The sequence below is a fragment of the Phascolarctos cinereus genome, unplaced genomic scaffold (genome assembly GCF_003287225.1).
Source record: "Phascolarctos cinereus isolate Bilbo 61053 unplaced genomic scaffold, phaCin_HiC Scaffold_726;HRSCAF=1367, whole genome shotgun sequence".
NCBI classification, from domain to species: Eukaryota; Metazoa; Chordata; class Mammalia; order Diprotodontia; family Phascolarctidae; genus Phascolarctos; species Phascolarctos cinereus.
This window is the reverse complement of record NW_027556098.1, coordinates 298,484,638-298,509,275: the sequence shown is the minus strand read 5'-3', so window position 1 is coordinate 298,509,275 and position 24,638 is coordinate 298,484,638. Positions and strand designations below refer to the sequence as shown.

The following is a 24,638-nucleotide window of genomic DNA, read 5'->3' as shown; positions in this document are numbered from 1 at the left end:
TGGAATCAGCAAGGCTGGAACTTTCAGGCAATTCTAGGTTGCCTGCTTTTCCTTTCCTTTAGCTTTCTTCAGCTCCTTTTAGATGGGTGCTGCAGGGTGTTTATCTGCCTGGGGCCCCTTGCAATGCTGCCTCCCTTGTTTCTGCTAATACATTGGGAGATTCCTTTGAGGTACAGTGCTGAGGCACCGAGTGGCTTTCTGAGCTGGTTTCCACCAGTTCCCCTGCACTGACTGAGGTACCATGTTGCTGTTTGCCTGTTCTACCACCTGGGCTTCAGGATCTCCTCCTGGTTGAAAGTTGGAGACAGCTTACCTGGTGTTGGGTTGGAATCAGCAAGGCTGGGACTTTAGGAATACTCTAGGTTGTTTTCTTCAGCTCCTTTCAGATGAATGCTGCAGGGTGCTCATCTGCCTGGGGCCTTTTTGTAGTGCTGCTTCCCTTATTTTTGCTGAGGCACTGGGAGACAGGTTTGCTGTGCTGCTGCACTGCTGTTCCCCATCTTTCTTCTAGTTCAACTGTTCCAGGGTTTTTTTCTGGGGTGATATTTTCTGGGTCTTCAGAGGTTGATAGAGGAGGGTGACAGCAACTACCTTTTTACTCCACCATCTTGGCTACCAGAAGTGGAAGTTGAGACTACTCTACTCTTGATGAAAAACTATCACTCTGAAAAACAGGGAGATTCATAACCATGTGCCCAGAAGAGCCAGACCTGGTATTTTTCTGCAGTAACCACACATCCAGCAAAGCAGCATCTGGCAGATACTGGTTCCAGTGGAGGGAAACATCTGCAGAGATAATATGCCCAGGAGAGATAGTAAACATGGAAGAGAAAACTTGTTTGGTAGAAACCACTGGAGAGTTGGTCTGCAACCATCACATCACCAGAATATTACAGTTCTTTAGTGTCAGAGTCAGTTGCCCCTTCATGCCTGTGTCCTGTCCATGTTTTCTCATGTGGTTGCCCTGTATATGTATAATGTATGCATCCATCATTCCCACTAATGTGTATATATGCTGTGGGGGTGCCCCAGGCTTATTTGGGAAAGTTTTATTGCTAATTTTAATTTTACTATACTATTTTCATTAAATGCCTTTGCTTTGAAGTAATTGTATTAAAGGCAAATGTTTCCACAGGGGCTCATGAACTATATTTTTATGGGATTAGGACTTATACAGTACCTTGAACCTGGGATTGCCTTGTCCAGGGGACCCACTCTATGATCGTGAGTGATCTCAGCTGCTACACTTTTTTTTTTGCACATTTGTCTTTACAATCTGTGACTTAGTATTCATGAAGTGGGAAGTATAAATATACTAATGATTGGTATGGATGTTTGTGTTTTTAATAGTTAAAACAGTTTTAAAATGTACATATTCTTAGTATCTACTCACCCCAGCTGCTACTACCTGTGAATATCTTCTTAGCTTCATCTTCCCTGTTACTTATCAATTCCATCTTGGTTACTCATAGGTAATGCCCATCTGTCCCACTAGCCCTCACAGATGCAGATACTTTTTGGTCAGAGGTGCTACTCTTCTTCCAGTGTGAATGCCCTACTACCACTCACTGGAAGCTTATGGGGATCTCTCAGTGAGGGAATTCCCTCAACCAATATAGGTTTAGCACTATCTCTGCAATTTCAAAATTTAGGGAGCTGCTTGGAACACTGAGAGATTAAATGACTTGTCTATGGTCACTCAAGCAGTTTGTGCCAAAAGCAGGACTTGAACCTTGGCTTTTTTGGTTCTGGGGTCAGTTCTCTACCTACGACATCAAGCTGCCTCTTAGCAATATGATTGATTATCTTAATTTATTCACTCTTAATACATTTCCTCTCCTCACTGCTGATCCAAATCAGGATTTTGATCAGAAAGACACATGAAGTTCAGGTCCCTTGTGAGATATCCCTCTGTCACCTCTGATTAGATCAGGCAATACCTCTGATCAAATGTCTAGTATATTTTCATTTCTTTCTAAGACAGTATATACTTTTTTGTTTATTGACATTGTCTTGCGTACAGGTTTGCCTTCAACAGACGTTAAATGATGTCTCCCCTTCAGGATTGAATCGTATATCCTTTGAGTACCCCAAGGTTCTAAAACTTAATGTCAGGCTACATTATCCTTGAGTCTTAGTGAAAAAAAAATTTATGGGTCAATCAGTCAATTGGTCACCAGATACTAAATGCTCACTGTTATGGGAAATTATTATTGAGATATGGCTGATATAGAATCATTTGAGAAATGACCTTGAAATTTTATGAGGCTAGCTTACCAAAAAAAAAAAAAAATCCAGATTTGGGATAGCAATGAGGAGAGGAAATACATGAATATCAAAGGGCAAATTACAATTATGAATCATATTACTAAGAGGCAACTTGATGTAATGAATAGATAGCTGACATCAGAGTCATAGTGACCTGGATTGATGTAGTTTCAGACATATATTGGCTATGTCACTCCAAGCAAGTCATTTCAGTCCCTTACTCGTGACAAGCTCATGTGAAACCTGAGCGCTCTTTCTCCCTCTCTCTCTCTCTCTCTCTCTCTCTCTCTCTCTCTCACTCTCTCTTTCCCCTCTCTTTCTTCCTCTCTCTTCCTCTTTGTCTCTCCCTCTCTCTGTCTCTCTCCAAATTATCATGTAATTATTTGTGTACATAATGTGATAATATTCCCTTCACAGACTTGTGAGGATTCAATGGAGATATTATATGTAAAGCACTTTGCAAACCTTGAAGTTCCATGTAAATACCATTATTGCTCTTATTACAAACTTTATCCTTCCCATAGAATATAAGATCCTTGGGGGCAGGGACTATTTTGTTTTTGTCAATGTAATCACAGTTCCTAGTGCAAAAGAGAACTAAAAAATGTTGAATTGGATATATTCTTTGGTGGGAGAGATATGAGAAGAACAAAATTCATGTGTCACATGGAACTAACATGAAGTAGATGCATGACTAATAAAACAAACTTCTGTGCAAATTTGTAGTAGATAAAATTTATCTCCATTATCCTCATACCTCCTTTTCAGTTTGAGATGCTAAATGTTTGCACATGGCCACCTAGCTCCCTCACTGGTGTGGTGCACTTGCATTTGTCTACCATCCCTAGGCAGGGATCTATTATATGGATTGATCAATATCTTCCCTGCTCATCTGCCCTATGTTCTATGGAACGTAAAACTGGCTTGTTACTCTCTGCTAGACAAATTCAGGCCAACGTGGTAAAAGTTTGATGTGATATCCCTTCTAGTGATATTTTATATCTTAAATAAGAAATGGACAATGACTTCAGTCAAAACAATTTTTCTCTTATGATAGGAATTTCAGGTATATTGGTGTACTGGAGGAGTTAATATGTTGGGGTTGGAGGATATTTTAACACATAAAGCTTCATGGAGATTTCCATGTAAAGAGCCAATGGAATGGGGAAAGAAACAGGAAGGAAACAAACATTTATGTAGTGCCTACTGTGTTGTACTTAGCACTATACAAATACCTCATTTGATCATCAAAACAAACTTTCTAGGTAGATGCTGTTATTACCCTCATTTTATAGTCAGGGAAACTGAAGCAAAGGTTAAGTGACTTTCCCAAGGTTACACAGCAGGTATCTGAGGCCAGATTTGATTTCAAGTCTTCCTGACTCCATGTTTCACACTATCTATGCACTGCTCTACCTAGTTGCCTATCTGGAAAAGAAGGAGGGTGGCTGTATATCACTGGGGTGCTATTACTGATAGTGGATATGTGTCCAACTGTAATGTAATATAGATCATTGTGTTTTCCTGAGGGATAATTATTTCACATTCCAGTTGTTCATGATTTTAATGATTTTCAGAGGTGATAATGATGATGAACAGCTATGGAGCCAAGGTGCCAGCATTTGATTCAGACTGTTTGCAAACTTGGCTATAATTACGTGCAGTTGCCTAATTGCTTAATTTATTAATGTTTTGCTGAAATTTTTTTAGCAATGTGTGTGATTGCAGATAAGTATCATTCTGATGCTAGCTCATTATCATATGTTTGCATTTGATTCATCTGATTGCTGCAGGTGGAAACAATAGGCGATGCATACTGTGTTGCAGCAGGACTGCACAGAAAGAGCCTTTGCCATGCGAAGCCCATTGCCTTGATGGCCTTGAAGATGATGGAACTTTCAGAGGAGGTTCTGACACCTGATGGGAGACCAATTCAGGTAACTCTTTTAGCCACCCAATGGGATGCATTTTCCTGAAGGGAGCAAGTAGTGAGCCTCTCCATTCTTCTTAGGAGTTGAATCATGCTACCATTGAAACCACACACAGTTAGAAATTTGCTCATAGAATGTGATGACTCTTGAAGGCTTCATGGAATCTTTTTGGTAATAAGGATAGGAATTTAGGCATAGAACTTGAGGTACCTTTCAATGACATCCAGACACTAAGTCTGTAGAATAGATGGGGTCACCTGATTTTATTTCTTCCATAATTCTTGGTTTTTCCATTTGAATTCTGAACTTAACCATTTTTGCTATGGTCCCTCATGGTATAGAATCCAGGCCTAAACATAAACAGCAATGGCAATGGAACCCTCTGACAGTGAGTTTAAATCAATGCTTTTCCAACTCAGCTATTCATGGGCCACTCATCATTGTAATTAGTAGCTCAATGCTAGGCAATTTCTCTAGGAAAGAATGTTAGTACTCTTTGGTTGGAGTGGGGAAAGGAAATCTTAGAATATTGGTTTTCTTTTTTTTTTTTAACTTAAATGTAAAATAAGAAAAGAAAAAAGAAACAAATACTAAAACTAAAATAATAGAAAATAAGAAAAAGAAAAAGGCATTGCCTTGTATACAGCAGAACATATGAGAGTATTCAAAATATACAGCAATAAATTTCCATTTCAAGAAAGCCTATATAATAAATACTACACATTGTATTGAGAGCTGTCCATCTTTGCTTCCTTGTAAACTTTCTTTTGTTCTCAGCTGTGCACTTTTTACTTTGTTCTTTTTCCCTCCTTCCTTCCCACCCAAGAAGGCTAAAATTAGGCATGGATGCACACACACATACAGACATATACAAATATACATATGTAGATATATACACACAAAGATATATATATATAGGCATAAAGACACATGTGCCCATACATATATACATATACTTACATATACATATACTTATATATTGATAATCATAGGCCTATACATTTATATGCATCTATATAAGACCATACTGTACTTATTTATCCTCTGTTTCTCTGAGGGTATGAGTCTTTCATATTTTTCCAAGTCCACCAACTCACCATTTCCTACAACACAGTAATATTCTTGTACTGTCTAGTTGTTTTAAATAGTTCAAAACAGTGTTGATAGATGTGGCTGACACATATTGTAGTTTCCTTATTTTTCTCTTTTGATTCAATCTATTTTAGCCATAACCTTGTTCAAGATCATGATTACCACCCCTGCTCCTTTTTTTCCTAACAAATTCTACTCCTGATCTTTATTTTACATTTGTGTGTATCTCTTATTTCCTATCTCTCCTGACTCCTCAACTTTACTTCTACTGGCTACCTTGCCCTGCTATTACTTAACCTATCCCCCTTCCAAGAATCATTCCCTTGCCCTCTCATTCACATTAATCTAGACACATTTCTATACCCCCCCCTTAACCTAATCTCCCATCTTCCCCTCTAAAGATCTCTTCTTCATCCTCTCCACCTGCTTATCTTCCTCGCTTTTTATTTCTTTAAATAAGAGCACTCCTCCCCCCTTCTAATTCCTCTGTGTTGGTTCTTCCTCTTGCACCTCATTTGTATAAGATAATTATTCTTTTTAGCTGCACCTAAATGGTTTTACTTTATAAAATCATACCATACTAAGGTCTACCCCACTTTCTTATGAGCTACACAATTGCTAATAACAACTTAGACTTACATTTTATATTTTACATACATAAAAGGTAAACACTCTGTCTTTGTTGAGTCCCTTGTACTTAGTCTTTGGTATGTACCTTATTTTTCTCTTCGCTCTTGTATGTTAAATCTTGTATCAAGTTCAGTTTTTTTTAATGACAAAATCCTGAAAGTCTGACAATTCATTAAGTGTCCATTCTTTTTCATTGAGGATTATGCTTAGTTTTGCTGGGTATGATATTTTTGGCCAGAACCCCAGTTCTTTAGTTCTTCAATATATATAATGTTCCAAGACATGCAGTCTTTTAGTGTTGCTGCCAGGTCTTGTGTGATTCTAATTGTGGAACCACCATATTTGAATGTTTTTTTTTTCTTGATGGTTATAATATTTTATCCTTGAGCTGACGGTTTCAGAATTTAACCATGATATTCCTATGGTTTTCTTCATGGTATCTCTTTCAGGTAGTGATTTGTGGATTTTTTTTTCTATTTCTACTCTCCTGCCATTTTCAACAGCTTCAGGACAATTGTCTTTAATCATTTCTTGTATTATTGTATCAAGATTCTTTTTTTGATCATAGCTCTCAGGTAGTTCAATTATTCTTATGTTTTTTTTCTTCTTGATCTGTTCTCCAGATCATTTTTTTTCTTATGAGATGTTTCACATTTTCTTCTATTTTTCATTCTTTATATTTTGTTTTTACTATTTCTTGATCTCATAACTTTGCTAGCCTCTCCTTGCCCATTTTTGATTTTCAAGGAGCTGTTTTCTTCCTTAAAATTATGGATCTCTGGGAGAGTATTCTGGGAAAATGGCACAGTAGGTCAGAAAATTCCAAGCTGTCAAGATTTTCCCCCACAAGAGAGATGAAATAGTGCCTTAAGGCAAATATTTAGCAGTAAAATAAATAAAAGTAGGGGCAGAAGAGGAATCCTCCTGGGACAATTGGAGAAGATCTGAAGAAAAGTTCCAGGATGAGGTCTGATCCATGTGAAGAGTAAACACCTCCAGGTTAAATCATAGACCCATTTAAATAACAAGCAGCAAGCCATGGGGTTAGCTGGGTTACAAGGCTGCCTCTACCCCAACCACAAAAACTTTTCCTGCTAGAATAGTGATGGGTGTTGGGCATCTAAGCTAGGGAAGATTGAGGGAACCTCTGTTGATAAAGAATGCCAGACCAAGCTGTGCTGCAGAGACATGGCCAGAGTGAGAAGGAAGCAGCATATGCCTGGTGGGTGCAAAAGCATTGGGGTAGACATGCTGCTGGCTGTGGGCACTTACACAAAGCTGGAGGTCTTGGTTCCAGTTCTAAAGCAGAGGGGAGAACTGAAGGAAGATTTAAGGTCAGAGGCACCATTGCCTCATACCGCAGGACCTGAAGTGATTATAAAAACTGAGCTACTACAAAATAAAAAAAAAAAAGCATAGGCAAAGGAGAAAAAAAATTAACCATAGAGAGTTACTATGGGAATAGAGAAGACCAGAATTAATCTTCAGAGGAGGATACTGAAGCAAAGAAACTGTCTTCTACCCCAAAGAGTAATGTCAAGTGATCTCCCGCTCAAAAAGAATTCATAGAAGAACTTGAAAAAGACTTTAAAAATCAAATGAGAGAGATTGAGGAAAACCTAAAAAAAAATCCAAAAAACCCCAAGATTATGAAAAGAAAGTCTGCCAATTAGAAGAAAAGATCCAAAATCTTTTTAAAATCTTTATTTATTTTTAGTTTTCAACATTCACTTCCACAGGATTTTTAGTTCTAAATTTTCTCCCCATCTTGTCCCTTCGCCATCCCCAAATGGCATGCACTCTGAATACCCCTTCCCCTAATCTGCTCTCCCTTCTATCTCTCCCCTCCTTCTCCTATCTCCTTTCCCCTTCAATTTCCCTGTGGGTCAGGATAGATTTCTATACCTCATCTCATGTACATCTTATTTCCCAGTTGAATGTGAAAACAATTTTTTTTAACATTTGTTTTTAAAACTTTGCATTCCAAATTTTCTCCCTTCCTCCCTCCCCACCCACCCTCATTGAGAAGGAAAGCAACTCAATACAGGTTATACATGTGTAATCATGCAAAACACTTCCATAGTAGACATGTTGTAAAAATCTAAGTGCATTTCACTTTATCCTATCCCGCTCCCTATTTATTCTATTCTCTCTTTTGACCCTGTTCCTCCTCAGAAGTATTTGCTTCTGACTACTCCCTCTCCCAATCTACCTTCATTTCTATCATCTCCCCACTCTCTTATCGCCTTCCCCCCTATTTTCCTGTAGGGTAAGATAGCTTCCCATACCCGATTGAGTATGTATGTTATTCCCTCTTTAAGCTAAGTCCAATGAGAATAAGATTCACTCATTACCTCTCACCTTCTGCCTCTTCCCCTCCACTGTAAAAGCCTTTTCTTGTCTGTTTTATGTGAGATAATTTACCCCATTCTACCTCTCCCATTCTCCTTCTCCCAGTATAATCCTCTCTCGCCCCTTAATTTTATTCTCCAGATATCACCCCTTCATCTTCAACTCATCCTGTGCCATCTCTTCTCTCTCTCTCTCTCTCTCTCTCTCTCTCTCTCTCTCTCTCTCTCTCTCTCTCTCTCTCCATACATATAATTATTCCCCCTCCAACTACCCTAATACTGACAAAGGTCTCATGAGTTACAAATATTATCTTTCCATACAAGAGTGTAAACAGTTCAGCCTTAATTGGTCACTTATGATTTCTCTTTCTCATTTACCTCTTTATGTTTCTCTTGAGTCTTGTATTTGAAAGTCAAATTTTCTGTTCAGCTCTGGTTTTTTCATCAAGAAAGCTTGAAAGTCTTCTATTTCACTGAATGACCATTTTTCCCACTGAAGGATTATATTCAGTTTTGCTGGGTAGGTGATTCTTGGTTGAAATCCTGTCTCCTTTGCCCTCTGGAATATTATATTCCAAGCCCTCCAGTGCCTTAATGTAGAAGCTGCTAAATTTTGTGTTATCCTGATAGTGTTTCCACAATACTTGAATTGTTTCATTCTGGCTGTATGCAATATTTTTTCTTTGACCTGAGAACTCTGGAATTTGGCTACAATATTCCTAGAAGTTTTCCTTTGGGGATCTGTTTCAGGAGGTGATTGGTGGACTCTCACTTTCTATTTTGCCCTCTGGTTCTAAATATTAGGGCAGTTTTCCTTGATAATTTCTTGAAAGATGATGTCTAGGCTCTTTTTTGCATCATGGCTTTCAGATAGTCCAATAATTTTTAAATTCTCTCTCCTGGATCTATTTTCCAGGTCAGTTGTTTTTCCAATGAGATATTTCACATTGTTTCCTATTTCTTCATTCTTTTAGCTTTGTTTTACAGTGTTTGATTTTTCATAAAGTTATTAGCTTCCAATTGCTCCATTCTAATTTTTAAGAAAGTATTTTCTTCAGTGAGCTTTTGGACTTCCTTTTCCATTTGGCCAGTTTTGCTTTTTAAGCATTCTTCTCCTTATTGGCTTTTTGGACCTTTTTTGCCATTTGGGTTAGGCTATTTTTTAAAGGTGTTATTTCCTTCATTATTTTTTGGGTCTCCTTTAGCAAGCTGTTGACTTGTTTTTTCATGATTGTCTTGTATCACTCTCATTTCTCTTCCCAGTTTTTCCTCTACTTCTCTTACCTCTCAAAATCATTTTTGAGCTCCTCCATGGCCTGGGAGTAATTTGTATTTTTCTTGGATGTTTGGGATGTAGGAGCTTTCACTTTGTTGTCTTCTTCTTGTTGTATGTTTTGATCTTCTTTGTCACCAAAGAACGATTTTATAGTCTGACTTTTTTGCGCAGTTTGCTCATGATCCCAGCCAATTACTTGAGGTATAAAGTCTTTGTTAAGGTAGAGGTCTGCTTCTGGTGATGAGAATGTACTGTCCCAAGCTTTAGGGGTTTTATGCAGGTGTTTTCAGAGATACTTCTAGGGACCTGTAAATTTTCAGTTCTTCCAAGTTGGGTATGATAAGGGTCGAGGTGTTTACTCAGTTCCTGGCCTGGGATCTGGTCTATGAGTGACCACAAGCCCTCTTTTGTGCATTGGAACTGTAAGGAAGATTTCTTCTTCCCTACCACTACAAGATCCACCATGCCTGTACTCCTCCTCACTCCAGGACCACCACTCAGAACTTTGACCCAGATCCAAGCATGGGGAAAGCTAGAGAATCCTGCACCAGCAAAGAGATCCCTGCAATCTCCCTGTGATCAGCCACTCAATTCCCCCTCAGTGTGTGGGCCAGAAGCTCTAGAAGCAGCTGCCTCCCCGGGGCCATGCATGGGGACTGGAGCTGGGACTGAGCTTCTCTCTCATTGTACTCACAGACTTTTCCTACTGACCTTCTAAGTTGTCTTTGGCATTTGTTGGTTGAGAAGTCTGGAAACCACCAGAGCTGCATGTGATTCAGTCCTCTGAAGGCTGCTCTAAGTTCTCTGAGGCCTGTTTTGCCTTCACACCCATGCCAAACTGTGTTCCTCTCTGTGTCCAGCACAATAGACCTTTCTAATCAACCATCCTAGTTGTCTTAGGCTGGAAATTTGTTTCACTCTATCTTTTTGTGGGTTCTGCTGCTTTAGAATTTGTTTAAAGCCATTTTTTACAGGTATCTGGAGGGATTTGGGGGAGAGCTCAAGCAAGCCACTGCTTTTACTCTGCCATCTTGGCTCTCCCTCCAACATCCAGAATCTTAAGGAAGAAATTGAAAACCAAAATTGGGCAAGGGGAAGTCAGCAAAATTATAAGAGATCAAAAATAATAAAACAATATATACAGAATGAAAAAATAGAAAGAATGTGAAACATTTTGTAAGAAAAAGAACTGATCTGGAGAACAAATCAAGAAGAAAAAAACATAAGAATAATCGAATTACCTGAAAGCTACAATAAAAAAAAAAGAATCTCGATACAATATTACAGGAAATAAATAAAATTGTCCAGAAGCATTTGAACAAGAGGGGAAAGTAGAAAGAGAAAAAAATCTACCGGTCACCACCTGAAAGAGATCCTATGAGGAAAACCCATATGAGTATCATAGTCAAATTCTGAAACCCCCCTGCTGAAAAACAAAGTATTAAGTCCAACAAGAAAAAAGCAACTTAAAGATGGCAGTTCCACAATCAGAATCACCTAGCAGTGGTAACACTAAAAGACAGTAGGTCTTGGAACACTAAATATCAAAGAGTAAAAATACTGAGGTTTTGGCTAAAAATTTCATACCTAGCAAAGCTAAGCATAATCCTGAGTGATAAAAAAAAATGGACATATAATGAACCGTTAGATTTTCAGGACTTTGTTTAAAAAAAAAACTGAATTCAATAGAAGATTTGACATACAAAAGCCAAGAGAAATATAAGGTACATACGAAAGACTAAGTACAAGGGATTCAATAAGAACAGGTTGCGTACCTTTTATGTATGTAAAATGTAAAATTTATGTCTAAGATTGTCATTAGTAATTGGGTAGTTCATAAGAAAGATTGAGGTCGACTTGAGTATGATATGACTTTAAAAAGTAAAACCACTTAGGAACAGCTAAAAAGAGTAATTATTTTATACAAATAGGCACAAGAGGAATTAGATGGGGGTATATGACTGGTAGTTCTGGAAACTTTTCATTGGGAATGGGTTCAAGAGGGAATGATTCATATTCATATATAGAAAAGTATAAAAGTCTTCTAAATTCAGAAAGAAATAAAATACTAAGGGGCAGCTAGGTGGTGCAGTGGATAGAGCACTGGCCCTGGATTCAGGAGGACCTGAGTTCAAATCCGGCCTCAGACACATAACACTTACTAGCTGTGTGACCCTGGGCAAGTCACTTAACCCCATTGCCTAACCAAAAAGAAAGAAAGAAAGAAAGAAAGAAAGAAAGAAAGAAAGAAAGAAAGAAAGAAAGAAAGGAAAGAAAGAAAGAAAGAAAATACTAATGGGATATGAAGTGGGGAGAGGTTAAGGGAGGCATCTTTAGAGGGGAGAGTGAGGGAATAGGTCAAAGGGAGGGTTATACAAGAGTATTTAGATTAATGGGAACAGGAGGAGAAGGGGTGGATATTTAGAAGGGAGGGTGAAAGAATAGGTTAAAGGGGGTTTTGAAAGATGTTTAGATTTAAGGGAATGGGAGGATAAGAGAGGGATTCTTGGAGGGAGGCTTGGTTAAGTAATAGGAGGGCAAGGTAGAAGGTAGAAGTACAGTAGAGGAGTTAGGAGGGATAGGAAATAAGAGATATGCACAAACATAAAACAGATCAGAAGTAGAATTTGTTAGGTAAAGTATAAGTCTATATATGTATGTATGTGTATACAAATATATGTGCATCTATATATCTATATATAAATATGTCTGTGCTTAATTGTAGCCATCTGGGTTGAGGGGGAGGAAGGGGGAATAAAGAACAAAGTTAAAAGGGCATGGCAGAGAACAAAAGAAAACTGACAAGGGAGCAGAGAAAGAATGGACAGCTCTCAACACAAAGCATAGTACTTACATAGGCTTTTTTGAAATGGAAATTTATTGCTATATATTGAATTGTGTCTTGTGGTCTGCTGTACACGACATGCTTTTTTTTCTTTTCTTATTATGTATTTGTTTTGATACTTAAGTTTAAAATGCTTTTTTCTTTTCTTATTGTGTATTTAAGTGGAAGTAATAATAAAAAAAGATTTTAAATCTCCTTTTCTAATTGGTTGACCTTTTCATAATCTTGTTTTTCTTGGATTGTTCTTTTTTTTGTTTGTTTTTAGTTTTTCCTCAGTCTCTCTCATTTGACTTTTAAAGCATTTTTTAAAGTTCTTCTATGAAATCTTTTTGGGCAAGTGACCATTTCACATTATTCTTTGGGATAGAAGAGGGTTTCTTTGCTTCAGTATCCTTCTCTGAAGACAAATCCTAGTCTTCTCTATTCCTGTAGTAACTCCCTATGTTGGATTCTTTTTTCCTTTACCTGTTCTTCTTCTTCTTTTTTTTTTAATTTGTAGCAGCTCAGTTTTTGTAATCACCTCTAGCCCCGGGGTATGTGGGATAAGGCCTGTGGCCTCAGATCCTCCTTCAGTTCTTCCCTCTGGCCTGGAACCAAAACCAAGACCTCCAGCCTCCCGTAAGTGCCCACAGTCAGTGGCATCTCTGCCCCTTACTTACTACTTACTAGGTGTGTGCTGGTTCCATCTTACCCAGGGCTATTTCTCAGCAGCACAGCTGGTTCTTGTGTTCCTTGTAAGCAGAGGTTCCCTTGATCTTCCTAAGCTCAGACATTCAATTCCCCTCACTGTTCCAAGAGTAAAAGTTCCTGTGGCTGGGGCTGAGGCAGCCTCCCAAACCAGCTAACCCCAGGACTTACCACTTGTTGTTCAAGTGGTCCTAGCCTGGGCTTGTTTACTCTTCACAGGGATCAAACCTTATCCTGTGATTTTTCTTCAGATCTTCTCAGACTGTCCCAGGGGGATCACAGTGCTGCCCCTAATCTTATTTATTTTTACCTCTATGTTTGCCCTGAGGTTCTGTTATTATCTCTTTTGTGAGGGAAATGTGGACAGCTTGGGATTTTCTGACTTACTCTGCCATCTTCTCAGAATCCTCCCAGAACAGTGGTTTTTTTTTACAAGGATTAATTCATCTACCATCATTCAGGCTAGTGGTGAAAACACAAGTGAGCCTCAGGACAAACACAGTTCAGACCTACAGGTCACCAACATGTAGAAAGTAATTGGGAAATAATTCAATCAGAATCACTCAAGTCAATAAATGACTTTCACATCATTTTTGCAAGGGGAGATTATGACAAAATTTGTTTTAGGCTGAAAGCCTATTTCCCCTAAGACTATGGTGAAATTTTCAAATCTAACATCTAGCCAGCCTTTTCATTTGGGCTCCTTTCCCATGTTTGTTTTTTTCCTTTACAGCAGATATAACCCACTTATTGATTTTACTAATCTAACATTTACTAGAATTACCAGAGGGATTCCTAGAGAACAAAACCCTGGAAATGACAACTTCCAAAGAGCTTATCAGTATTTTCATTTATCAGATATAACACCATAAAACTCTGACATAACGTTCTATGAATCAGATGGTGTAATTAAATCCAAAGAGGAAATTTCCACAAACATTTAATAAGGATTCAGAAAGAAAATGAAAAGTAATAAAACCACATAATAATTTTAGTTTCATTACAAATTATAATGTTTGCACAGTATTAAGTTCTTTGCCAATTTTTAATTTGTTTCTTCTTCTTCTTCTTCTTCTCTTCTTCTTCTTCTTCTTCTTCTTCTTCTTCTTCTCCTCCTCCTCCTCCTCCTCCTCCTCCTCCTCCTCCTCCTCCTTCTTCTTCTTCTTCTTCTTCTTCTTCTTCTTCTTCTTCTTCTTTTTGCATTGGTTTTTCTCTGGTGTCACAGGAATGTTTCAAAACTTGGTAGTTTATTATGAGAATCCGTCAGTACAGAGAGCTATGTGGTGTTGTAATAAAGTTGATATGTAACCAGTTGTTCATTCTCCCAGGATGCATGCTAACTTTCCAGGCTGTTTTAATTTAAGCTATTTTCAGTTGCCATAAATGACAGTAACAACTATCCCAAATTGAAAGACTCAAACAGGCCTCAAAAACTTTTAAACATCCCATCATGATGAGTAAAAGGGAACAATTTTCCTACATTACACAAGTAACCTTTTATAACTAGAGACAAACATTTTTATGTTTTTTTCCTTCTCAACTTCATTTTTCTTGCTTTTGAAAATAACCAGAACATGTGCTAAAGAATTTTACTAAAGTAAGCACTTATGTAGATTATAACTCTAAAGACATTGTAATTAATCTAAGGCCAAGTCTTTAAAATCAGAGTTAAGGAGACTTAAAAATTCTGGAACCTCTCAACAATCAATCCAAATGACTTAGGCCTAGATAACTTTGGTTAAGGTTTAACTTTTTTCAGGAGTAATCAACACTCTATTAAACTGACCAACACAACATGATAATCATCTCTTATTCTGAAAATTTCCTGTCATTCCTACAGCCCCTTGATCTGCTGACTAGGGAATTTTCATTTTCTAAATTGCAAAAGCCGAAATGTGGAGATGTGAGCATGCCAGTAGCATATTTTCCCCTCCCTTTAAACTAACCAAAACCTAAGTAGGCCAGAGGGAGATAGAATCTGATCTGATTCAGTTGTATTAAGCACCTACCTACTGTTCAGTGCACTGTGTTAGGTCCTGGTGACACCGTCCCTGCCCATGAATAGCTTATAGTCCAGTGGAGAGCATGAGATGTACACAGATGAGTATAATACCAGAAGGAAAAAAAAAACAACTGCAACAACATGATTATAGCAAATAAATGAATCAAAATAGCTCTTGAAAAATTTACATTTGGGACATCACATTTTCAGCTAGAAGGATCAAGAGAGGCTTTTAGCTTGAGGGATGAAGCTCTTCCCTGAAAGGAAACAATTTTATGATGAAAAGGGAATACATTCCAGGTACAAGGAATAGCAAACAAAGTAAGAGACAACAGGTTGATTTCGAGGAATGGCTAGGTCCAGTTTAGCTTGAATGTGGAACAGAAATAATATGAAACAAGTTTGGAAAGGTAAATTGAAGCCTTAAACACCAAACTAAGGTTAGTATTTATATCTATATTTTATCCTGCAGGCAATAGGGAGATTTATAAGATTTAGGTCTAACCTTCATGGAGTTTACAGTCTAGTAGGGTGAATAAAATATGCACACAAACGAGTATAATTCAAGTTAACATAGGATAATTGTTTATATAGAAGTCAAGCCTTAGAGTAAGTGATTCAATACAGATCTTAATGTTTCTGAGGAGACAGAGAAAGAAGGGAAGGATTAGGGAAATTGTCATAGAACAAGTTGTAATTTAGTATAAAACATGCTTGGAAGCAGAGGGCTTGAGTTTGAAGCCTGACCTTTCTACTAACCACCTGTAACAACTTCAGCAAATTGCATAACCTCTCTGGGATTCAGTTGCTTCATCAGTAAAACGAAAACTTGTACTAAATTATCTCTAAGAACCATTCCAGGTCTACATACATGATCCTAAGTAGAACCTGAGCTGAGTCTTGAAAGAAGGAAAGGATTTCAAGAGATGAGAATGTTGTGGGAAAGATATTGTATTCATTATGAATATTGTGAGCAAGTGTAAGCAAATGTATTAGAGTTAAGAGAGAGAGTAATAACATGTTTAGTGATAAGCTGGTAATCCAATTTGGCTAAAACTAGGCCATAATATGAAATAAAGATGGAATAGGTACATTGGTTTTTGTTTATTTATTTATTTTTTAGGCAACTGGGTTAAGTGACTTGCCCAGGGTCACACAGCTAGTAAGTGTCAAGTGTTTGGTTTGAGGCTGGATTTGAACTCAGGTCTTCCTGACTTCAGGGCCGGTGCTCTATCCACTGCTCCACCTAGCTGCTGCTGGAATAGGTAAACTGAAATCAAGATATAGAGGGGCTTCAATGTCAGGCTAAGATGCTTGTACTTTAAATTATGGGCAATGGAGACCCACTAGAAGTTTTTGTACAGAGCAATGACATCATCAGAGAGCTACATTAAGACAATTAATTAGATGCATAGTGATGAGGAGAATAGAGTAAGGGCAGGGGGAAGGGAGACGAGAAGCAGAGCAACTAGACCATAACAAAAATCTAGGAGATGATTATTCAAACGGAAAGAAGAGACAATATTGTGGAAGTATAGTTTTTTGTAGTTTGTTGTAGTCATTTTCAGTTATGCCTGACTCTTCATGACCTCATTTAAAGTTTTCTCAGGAAAGTTACTTGAGTGGTTTGCCATTTCCTTCTCCAGCTCATTTTACATGTGACTTGCCCAGGGTCACATGGCTAGTAAGGATCTGAGGGGAGATTTGAAAACCTGAAGATGAATCTTCCTGACTCCATGTTCAACATTCTATCCACTGCACCACTAGCCATCCTAGGTCTTGGCAATTGATCAGATGTAGGAAATACACTGTTCCTCCAACTCAACACTCCATTTCTCCAGTCTGTGCTTGTGCACTGTCTGTTCCCTATGCCTTCTCACCTCCACCTCTTAATCATGCGGGATTCATTCAAGTTTGAGATCAAATCTCTCCTTATTCAATAGGCTCTTTCTGTGAATGCCTCCCGCTCTCAGATTACCTTTCATTTACACTGTATATATCTTGCATGTACCTAGTGATTTTCATGTTGTTTCACTCCCTTAAAAAGAGAGTTCTGCAAGGGAAAGGAATGTTTTTACCTGTCTTTGTATCCCTAGCCCCTAGCACACAGCATCTGGCACATGACGAGCTCTTAATAAATGCTTTCTGATTGATTTGGGGATTGAATAGGGTACAGAAAAAAAGGGCAGAATAAATATAGATCTGAGGATTTGTGCGTGGCCTGACATTGGTCTCCTGAGAGAACAGTATTGCCATCAACATAAATAGGGAAATTGGCATGAGTCAAGTAATTCCTACACCATCACAATGTACTTCCAACACAAATGAGCAGGTCATATCATCCGTCTCTGATGTCTCCTCTCTGGTTCCTGGAATCTTAACTCCCCACTCCCTACCTATTCCTTCCCCTCCATGATTCATACCCCTTTGGATCCCTGATATGGCCTGGGTGATAGTATTTTCTCTCAGTTTCTTGTTATTGACTTTCATCTCACAGATCCTTATTTCTCTTCTTTCCCTTCCCCAACCATAGACTGCACCTTCTCTTCCCAGGACTACATTTCTCAGGGGCTTCCCCCAAAGGATCTTTTTTCTGTTGTCCATTGTGCAGTATAGTCCTGACCTGTTTTTTTTTTTTTATCCCTCCTGAGTAAGACTACAGAAGCAAATGGTCATTCTTACAGCCCAACAGCTGTAAGTTCAAGTTAATCCTGCTCTAACAGAATACTCTTCAGCAATAGCTACATAGAAATATTGTGATTCTGTGTACATATGACAATTCTCGAAAAAGAAAACATATAGCTTGTATCCATATAGCTTGCTCCTTTTGTCTTCATCCCATTCCTGACTCACTGAAAATTTGGTAGTGCATGTTAATAAATTGCAACCTGCTACTGCTCCAGGAACTAGGGCGCAGAGAATTTCCTGCTGCTTGGAACCATTGTGGTCTTCACTTGGAAATTCTAAAACACTTTAGACAGACCTTCCTGGCAAACACAGCCAGCAGACCCATCCAGGGTCTCCCCCCAGCTCTTTGCCAGAGCTATCTGATTTAACATGGGTTCTCAGAGAACCAATCACTTCCTGTATCTCCATTGCTAGTGAATTTGCTGACTGTCAATTTATATTCTTGGTTCTGAATAAGGAATTGCAGACTGTAGATTCAAAGGAGTATGAGGCCAGCTAGCATACTTAACAACCATTACCACACCTATTGTTTCCCCAAGCAGTTCAATTTCTATAGCTCCTTTGATTAAACTCAGTGATCTTTTTCAACTTAACCCCCTATTTTCATCCTTGCAGTCCACTCACCAAGAAATGTCACTTCTCAATGCCCATTCCCCTTCTCCCATTGGCCAGTTCTTCCTGGTGTCTCCATTTTGTGGAGGGGCTCAGCATAGCCTGCTTGCTTTTATTTTCCTCCTGTCCTAACATCTCCAGGCTTCAGAACCATACCCCCACTTTTCAGCTCCCTTTTGCAAGTTGTCTTCCTCCATTAGAATATAAGCTCCTTGAGGGCAGTGACTTTCTTTTTACTTTTATTTGTATCTTCAACATTTAGCACAGTCCCTGAAATGTAGTAAGTACTTAATAAATGCTTGTTTTCTTCTTTTGTTCCCTTGGCTCTTGCTGTGTTAAGAATACTAGATTAGGATTCAGAGAACCTGGTTTCAATTCCTGGTTTTGATATTATCTCTTACCCTTCATGCAAGACATTTATTTAGCTGCTTTGGCTTTAGTTTCTTCAGTAAAATGAAGAAGTAGGCCTAGGTGACCTCCGAGGTCTCTGCTAGTGCTAAATCTACAATCTTTTACTTCTCATGCCTTGGAATGGGCCCTCCAACCCCAAGACCACATTCCCTGGGAAATCTCCAGTTTAGAGGAAATGGCATTGGGCCATTCCTTGGGCCCTTTTCTTTTTGCATTATGCCTTTTAGGAATTTCCCCATGAGGAACATTTTGTTGATAGCCATCTTGCAATTTGTAGTCAGGGGAGAGTGGATAGGTTTTGGGGAAAAGTTGATGAATTCCGTGTTGGACATGTTACATATGAGGCAAGTCAGTCAAGTGGAGATGTCCAAAGGCAGTTGGAGATGTTCTAAAGTTTAGGGAAGAATTCAAGGCTAGAGATGGATGCTTGAATGAAATCTGTATGCAGATGACAACAGAACCCATGGGATTAGATATGTTGCCCAGGAGAGACAATACATGGAAGGAAAAGAAGAGTTATTGGGGCATATTCTTGAGGGATACTCACCCCTTAAGGATGGCAGTGGGGAGTGGGGAGGGAAACTTCTCTGTTGTGTTTTTTTTAAGTGATAGGTGACAGCTAACATACAAAGGTTCTTAGGTTGAAGGGAATTTAAAAACAATCTTCTCCACTCTCTTATTTTACATATGAGGAAACTGAAGCCTAGAAAGGCAAAATGATTCATCGGAAATCACATCATTAGTGAAAGAGTCTGGACTCAATGCTTGATCCCCTGACTCCAGCCCTCTTTTTTACCCCACACCCCTATCCCTGAGTTATGCCCATTCCTTAGCTCAAGCACTAAATATAGACAGCAACTTCTAAAATATATTTTACAGAAAAATCCAAAGAGCATTTTCCTGCTGTTGATCCTTTCAAAGAAGATTAAGTTAAGGGACACTCCTGCCGTTAAGTCCAAATGTCGAATTTTTTGCCTCTGATTTGTGGTTATTTTAGAAAGATTTCCTGTGCATTTTGTCATGAACATATAAAGTCAAGCCAACTTCATTAGTTGAAAAATCAGCACATTTAATCAAGTGGGACAATTGCCATGGTTAGATTATGAAATAGAGTTAAAAGACAATATGTAATCATATTGTAATACTAATGTGCTTGACAATTTCAATTGCAATCAGGAAAAATGCTTTGAATTTCTACTAAACACCTCATCTAGACATTGTAACTTTCTATCATGAATTACATATAATGTGATACATTAAATTGCAGCTCATTAAACTTCAGTATTCACTAATGAGCTGATAGGGATATATATTTTTTTAAGATTACAGAACAATTCTTCTCAAATTACTTTTTCCATAGCCATTTTTATTTACAAAGGCAACATGATGTCATGTTATTATTTATAGGAATTTCCTTTCCAGGAATATTTACAATGCTCAACAATCCTTCTGAGATTATAGCCTAAAACTGTTTAGAAATGAGTAACTAATTATTTAATCACTTGATTAATTTTCGGTGATTTCTTTGATAAATTGTTTGTGGAATTTCAAGTAGCACATGTTCGTTTGCTTCTTTGAGATCCCAGCTCTAGAACTGATAGCTACAAAGGAGAAGGGAAAACATAAATTAATTTTAAGAAATGCCTTTGTACTCTGTGGTCTACAGCTGTGATTTTATCAGTGTAAGGAGCTTCCAGTGTGGAAATTCTCATCACTGATTCAGATCTGCAATTTATCTATAGCTGAGAATACTCATAATCATTTAAAGTAGCCTGGGATACTGGGAGCTTATGTGACTTGCCCATGATCACAAAGATAGTATTATCAAGAGCAGGTTTAACTCTGATAACAATTCACTAATTCATGATCCTTTCCTTTTATACTATATAATAATGATAGCTAACTCTCATAGAGCACTTTAAGGTTTACAGAGTGCTTTTGTATGTGTTATTCCATTTGATCCTCACAACAACCCTGTGAAGTGGTGCTGTTATGACCCCCACTTTACAGTTGAGGAAACTGAGTCCTGGAGAGGTTAAGTGACTGGCCCAGGTCACATAGCTATTAAGTATCTAAGGCAGGATTTCAATCACATCTTCCTGATTCTACATGTAGTGCTCTACCTATTATAGCATATAACTGCCTTGATAGATTCATTTTTGTGGCAGTGAATCTTGTTCTCTCTTTCCATAAACTTTGCCTGTATTTAGCAGGAACTTTTAGAAGCCAGGTTACCTTTCCCATGTACTCTAACCAACTATTAGGCTTATTCCTAAACAAATTAAAAATACTCAGAAATACTACCTTAGAGAAGCTACATGTAGATTCATTTCATTATAGTTTTTATGTTTGTTAAGTGCCTTTGATATGATTCAAATGTACATTTTTTTAAAAATTACATAAATTATTCATGTAGCAGGACCCAACAGCAGGCTTCTACTGAAGAAATGACTTCAAGGTATTCTCTTCTGTGACCAAAGATTGCCAGTATAATTTTGATCAACTTCCTTGCAATTGGTAGAGGGAGAATGGTTCAAAAGTGTCAATGGGTCTATGTATGCTATTATCATTTATTAGCAAATGGCTTGAATAATTCATCTAATTTGTCCTACTGGTAGTAGATTTACAAATTTTCTCTCTCTCTCTGTCTCTGTCTCTCTCTCTCTCTCTCTCTCTCTCTCTCTCTCTCTCTCTCTCTCTCTCTCTCTCTCCCCCTAGATGGATGGATGGCTGGCTGTACAGATTATGTATGTATGTGTGTATGTATGTGTATGTATACATATATGTATATGTCTATGTGTGCACATACACATATATACAGAATATACATATATATTTTACATATATATATATTCATATATCTACATTATTTGCACAACCACAGATAGAACATAAATTTGAAATAGAAAACACAGAGAAGCAACTATATTTTAATTAGTATAAATATATTCTTTGTAAATAAAATTTGTATTCATATTTTCTGCTTTGGGAGGTGGTAGATCCTCCCTCCTTGCAACTCTTCCAGCAAAAGATGGATGACAACTTGCTGAGTACAAGTTAGTGGGATTTCCTTTTTTTGTTATAGGTTGGACTATACGGACATTGAGGTCACCTCCAGCTCTAAAATTCTGTCATTCCACCATTCTTATTATTTAAGATAGTGTCTTAAGCTATTGCATTACACCTCAAAGAGTTAATAAAGGTTTCAAGTATATTAAATTTACTCAGTTTAGCCTCTTATTAGAAATAATTTTACATTTATTAATCTAAGTGTGCGTATAGGACTTGTCTGAGTACTGTCAACCATTCTATCAAATAGGAATTGTATTCAGAAAAACATGAAAAGCTCTTTCAAAAATATTTAAGAAATTTTTAGAGCAGCGTTTTCCTTATTTGGATTATTGTGACCAATGTAATGAAAAGTAAGTTGAAATTAAAAATGATATCTTTTGTTGCCAACAGCTTGAACTGTTATAATTATGACAGATCATGACAGACACCATGGCATAATTATGTTTTTATCTCAAGCCCCATCATAGTATTTTGTACATAAGAAGCATTTCATAAATAATTCTTGAGTGAATGAGTAAAATATATATAATATGTAAAGAAATCTCATGATGTCAAATGAAAAGAATTGGATTATTTTTTCATTCTAGAAAAGCAAAATTTGTAAAATCTAGTATATTATCTTCTGTAAATAAAAGACATCACTACTTTGTAATAATAGAGTGGGAGAAGAGAGGAAACACACACATACACACACACACACACACACACACACACACACATACACACACAATAAAGCCATATCTGGAGGTTACTTATTGGGCAATCTCTACTATCTGTAAAGTAGTCAAGAGTCAGAAAGTAAGCAGAAAATTTCTTCTAAGTACTATGTCTTTGCCTGCATCCTCCCTAAAATGTGAATCCCAGGACTTAGTACACTATTCCAGATGTAGTCTGACTGGTGTAGGGTACAGTGAGACTAGGACTATAACCAATCTCCTTCGTTCTAGAAGCTTGGCTTTCCTAACAGAATTTATGTGATATAGTATAGAGAACTGGACTTGGAATCAGGAAGACCTGTGTTCATATCCTGACTCAGGCACTTGATACCTGAGTGATGTTGGCAAGTCACTTTAACTCTCTCTGCCCTCAGTTTCCTCATCTATAAAATGGGAATAATAGAGGGTTTTAGTGAGTATCTGATGAGATTATACATGCAGTGTACATATATGTAGTACTATAAAAAATCTTAGCTGTTCACACAAGTTTAGATCACACTAACATTTTTGGCTGTCATGTCATATTGTTGACTCAATGAGTTTTCATCCCACTAAGTCCCAAAGGTCCTTTTTCATGCATATTATTGTCAGTCATGCATTCCCCATCTTTACACACTTTTTTATGTCCTCAGTAGCACTTCACACTTATTTATATTCAATTTAATTTTCTTATACTTGACCCACTTCTTTTTAGTTAGTCATCAACATCCACTTCTTCAAAGCTTTGTGTGTTCTACAAATATGAAGCACATACTGTTTATTCTTTCATCTGAGCCATTGATTAAAATGTTAAACAGGACAGAACAACCCATGAGATCCCTGGGGCAACTCACTACAGACTGCCATTCAACTTGACATAGATCCATTGACAATCCTTTATAATTCTCTCAAACTGAACTAAACTATATGCCCTCTGGAACATTTTTACCTCTACCTTTGCTTAGGTTCTTCCCTCTTCCTCTGTTTCTTACAAAGCACAGGGTTATGCACATTTTTGTTGGATGGTTGAATATCCAGAATGATGACTCTGAATAATCAGAAAAAGATTCATTTATGTTCTTTATTATGTTCTTTATCATCCACATTTAAAAGTCGTAAAGTATGGTATCCTTTTTCAAAGACTGACATTTAAAATTGTTATTTATAATTATTCATATGTATGAAAGAGGTAAATTTTAATTATTTGGAAAACCTATGTACATGTAATACATTTTCCTCTCAAAAACAGGACCTACCTTTCAGGGTTTTTGTGAGAATCAAACAAGATAATATTTGTAAATGCTTAGCACTGTACCCTGTGCATAGTAGATATTACATAAATGCTTATTCATTTCCTACTTTGCCTTTCCAGATGAATGAGGTATTTGGTATCCCATCAATGGATATAATTGAAATTACTTATGAGAATGGGTGGCTATACCAGTGATTTTTCAGTGTGACTTACTATTTCTCTCTCATAATTTCCCACTGATTAAGCTAAATGTAATTGTGGAAATAGTAATATATTGATTTGAAACTCCCTCATTCATTACATCTAATAGGGTACTATTTGATTTAAAGTTTTGCATTTCATCTTTCATTATCTCTTTGTACACATGAATTTAAGATTCACTTTAATAGCTAGATTTAATCTTATAGCATTTTTAATAACTGTAATTCCACATCTCTCTTAATGAAGTATAATTGATTTGTGAAATTTGGGCATTGTTCTTACACAGTATTTTAAGCTATAGCAGATATGCTAATGAAGAAAACTTATTGCTATTTAGTTTTTATTTTAAATTTATATCATTTTTTGCTACCATATTATGTTATATAAAATTTGCAATATTTTAGTACATAGAAAAAATAGCTTTCTAGGCAGACTTCTTCCTGAATATTTTCATCAAACAGCTTTTTTTAAGAAGGCATTATCCAAAATGATTTACATATTTTTGCAGCAGGGAAAAAAGGCACTATTAGGTTAGTGGAAGGAGAAACAACACAGAGCGACAGGAAGGAAAACTAAACTAATTTGCATGAAACTGCTAAAACAAACTAAAATTATTCAGCTTGAT

General features: G+C 37.3%; 1 protein-coding gene across 1 annotated transcript in view; it reads left to right on the top strand.

The window, feature by feature from the left end:
* The window catches only part of GUCY1A2 (guanylate cyclase 1 soluble subunit alpha 2), a 433,766-nt gene that overhangs the window by 277,479 nt on the left and 131,649 nt on the right, over window positions 1-24,638 (top strand). The window contains 1 exon segment of the mRNA XM_020996105.2: window positions 4,062-4,205. Within this exon segment, the coding sequence (XP_020851764.1) occupies window positions 4,062-4,205 (144 nt within the window).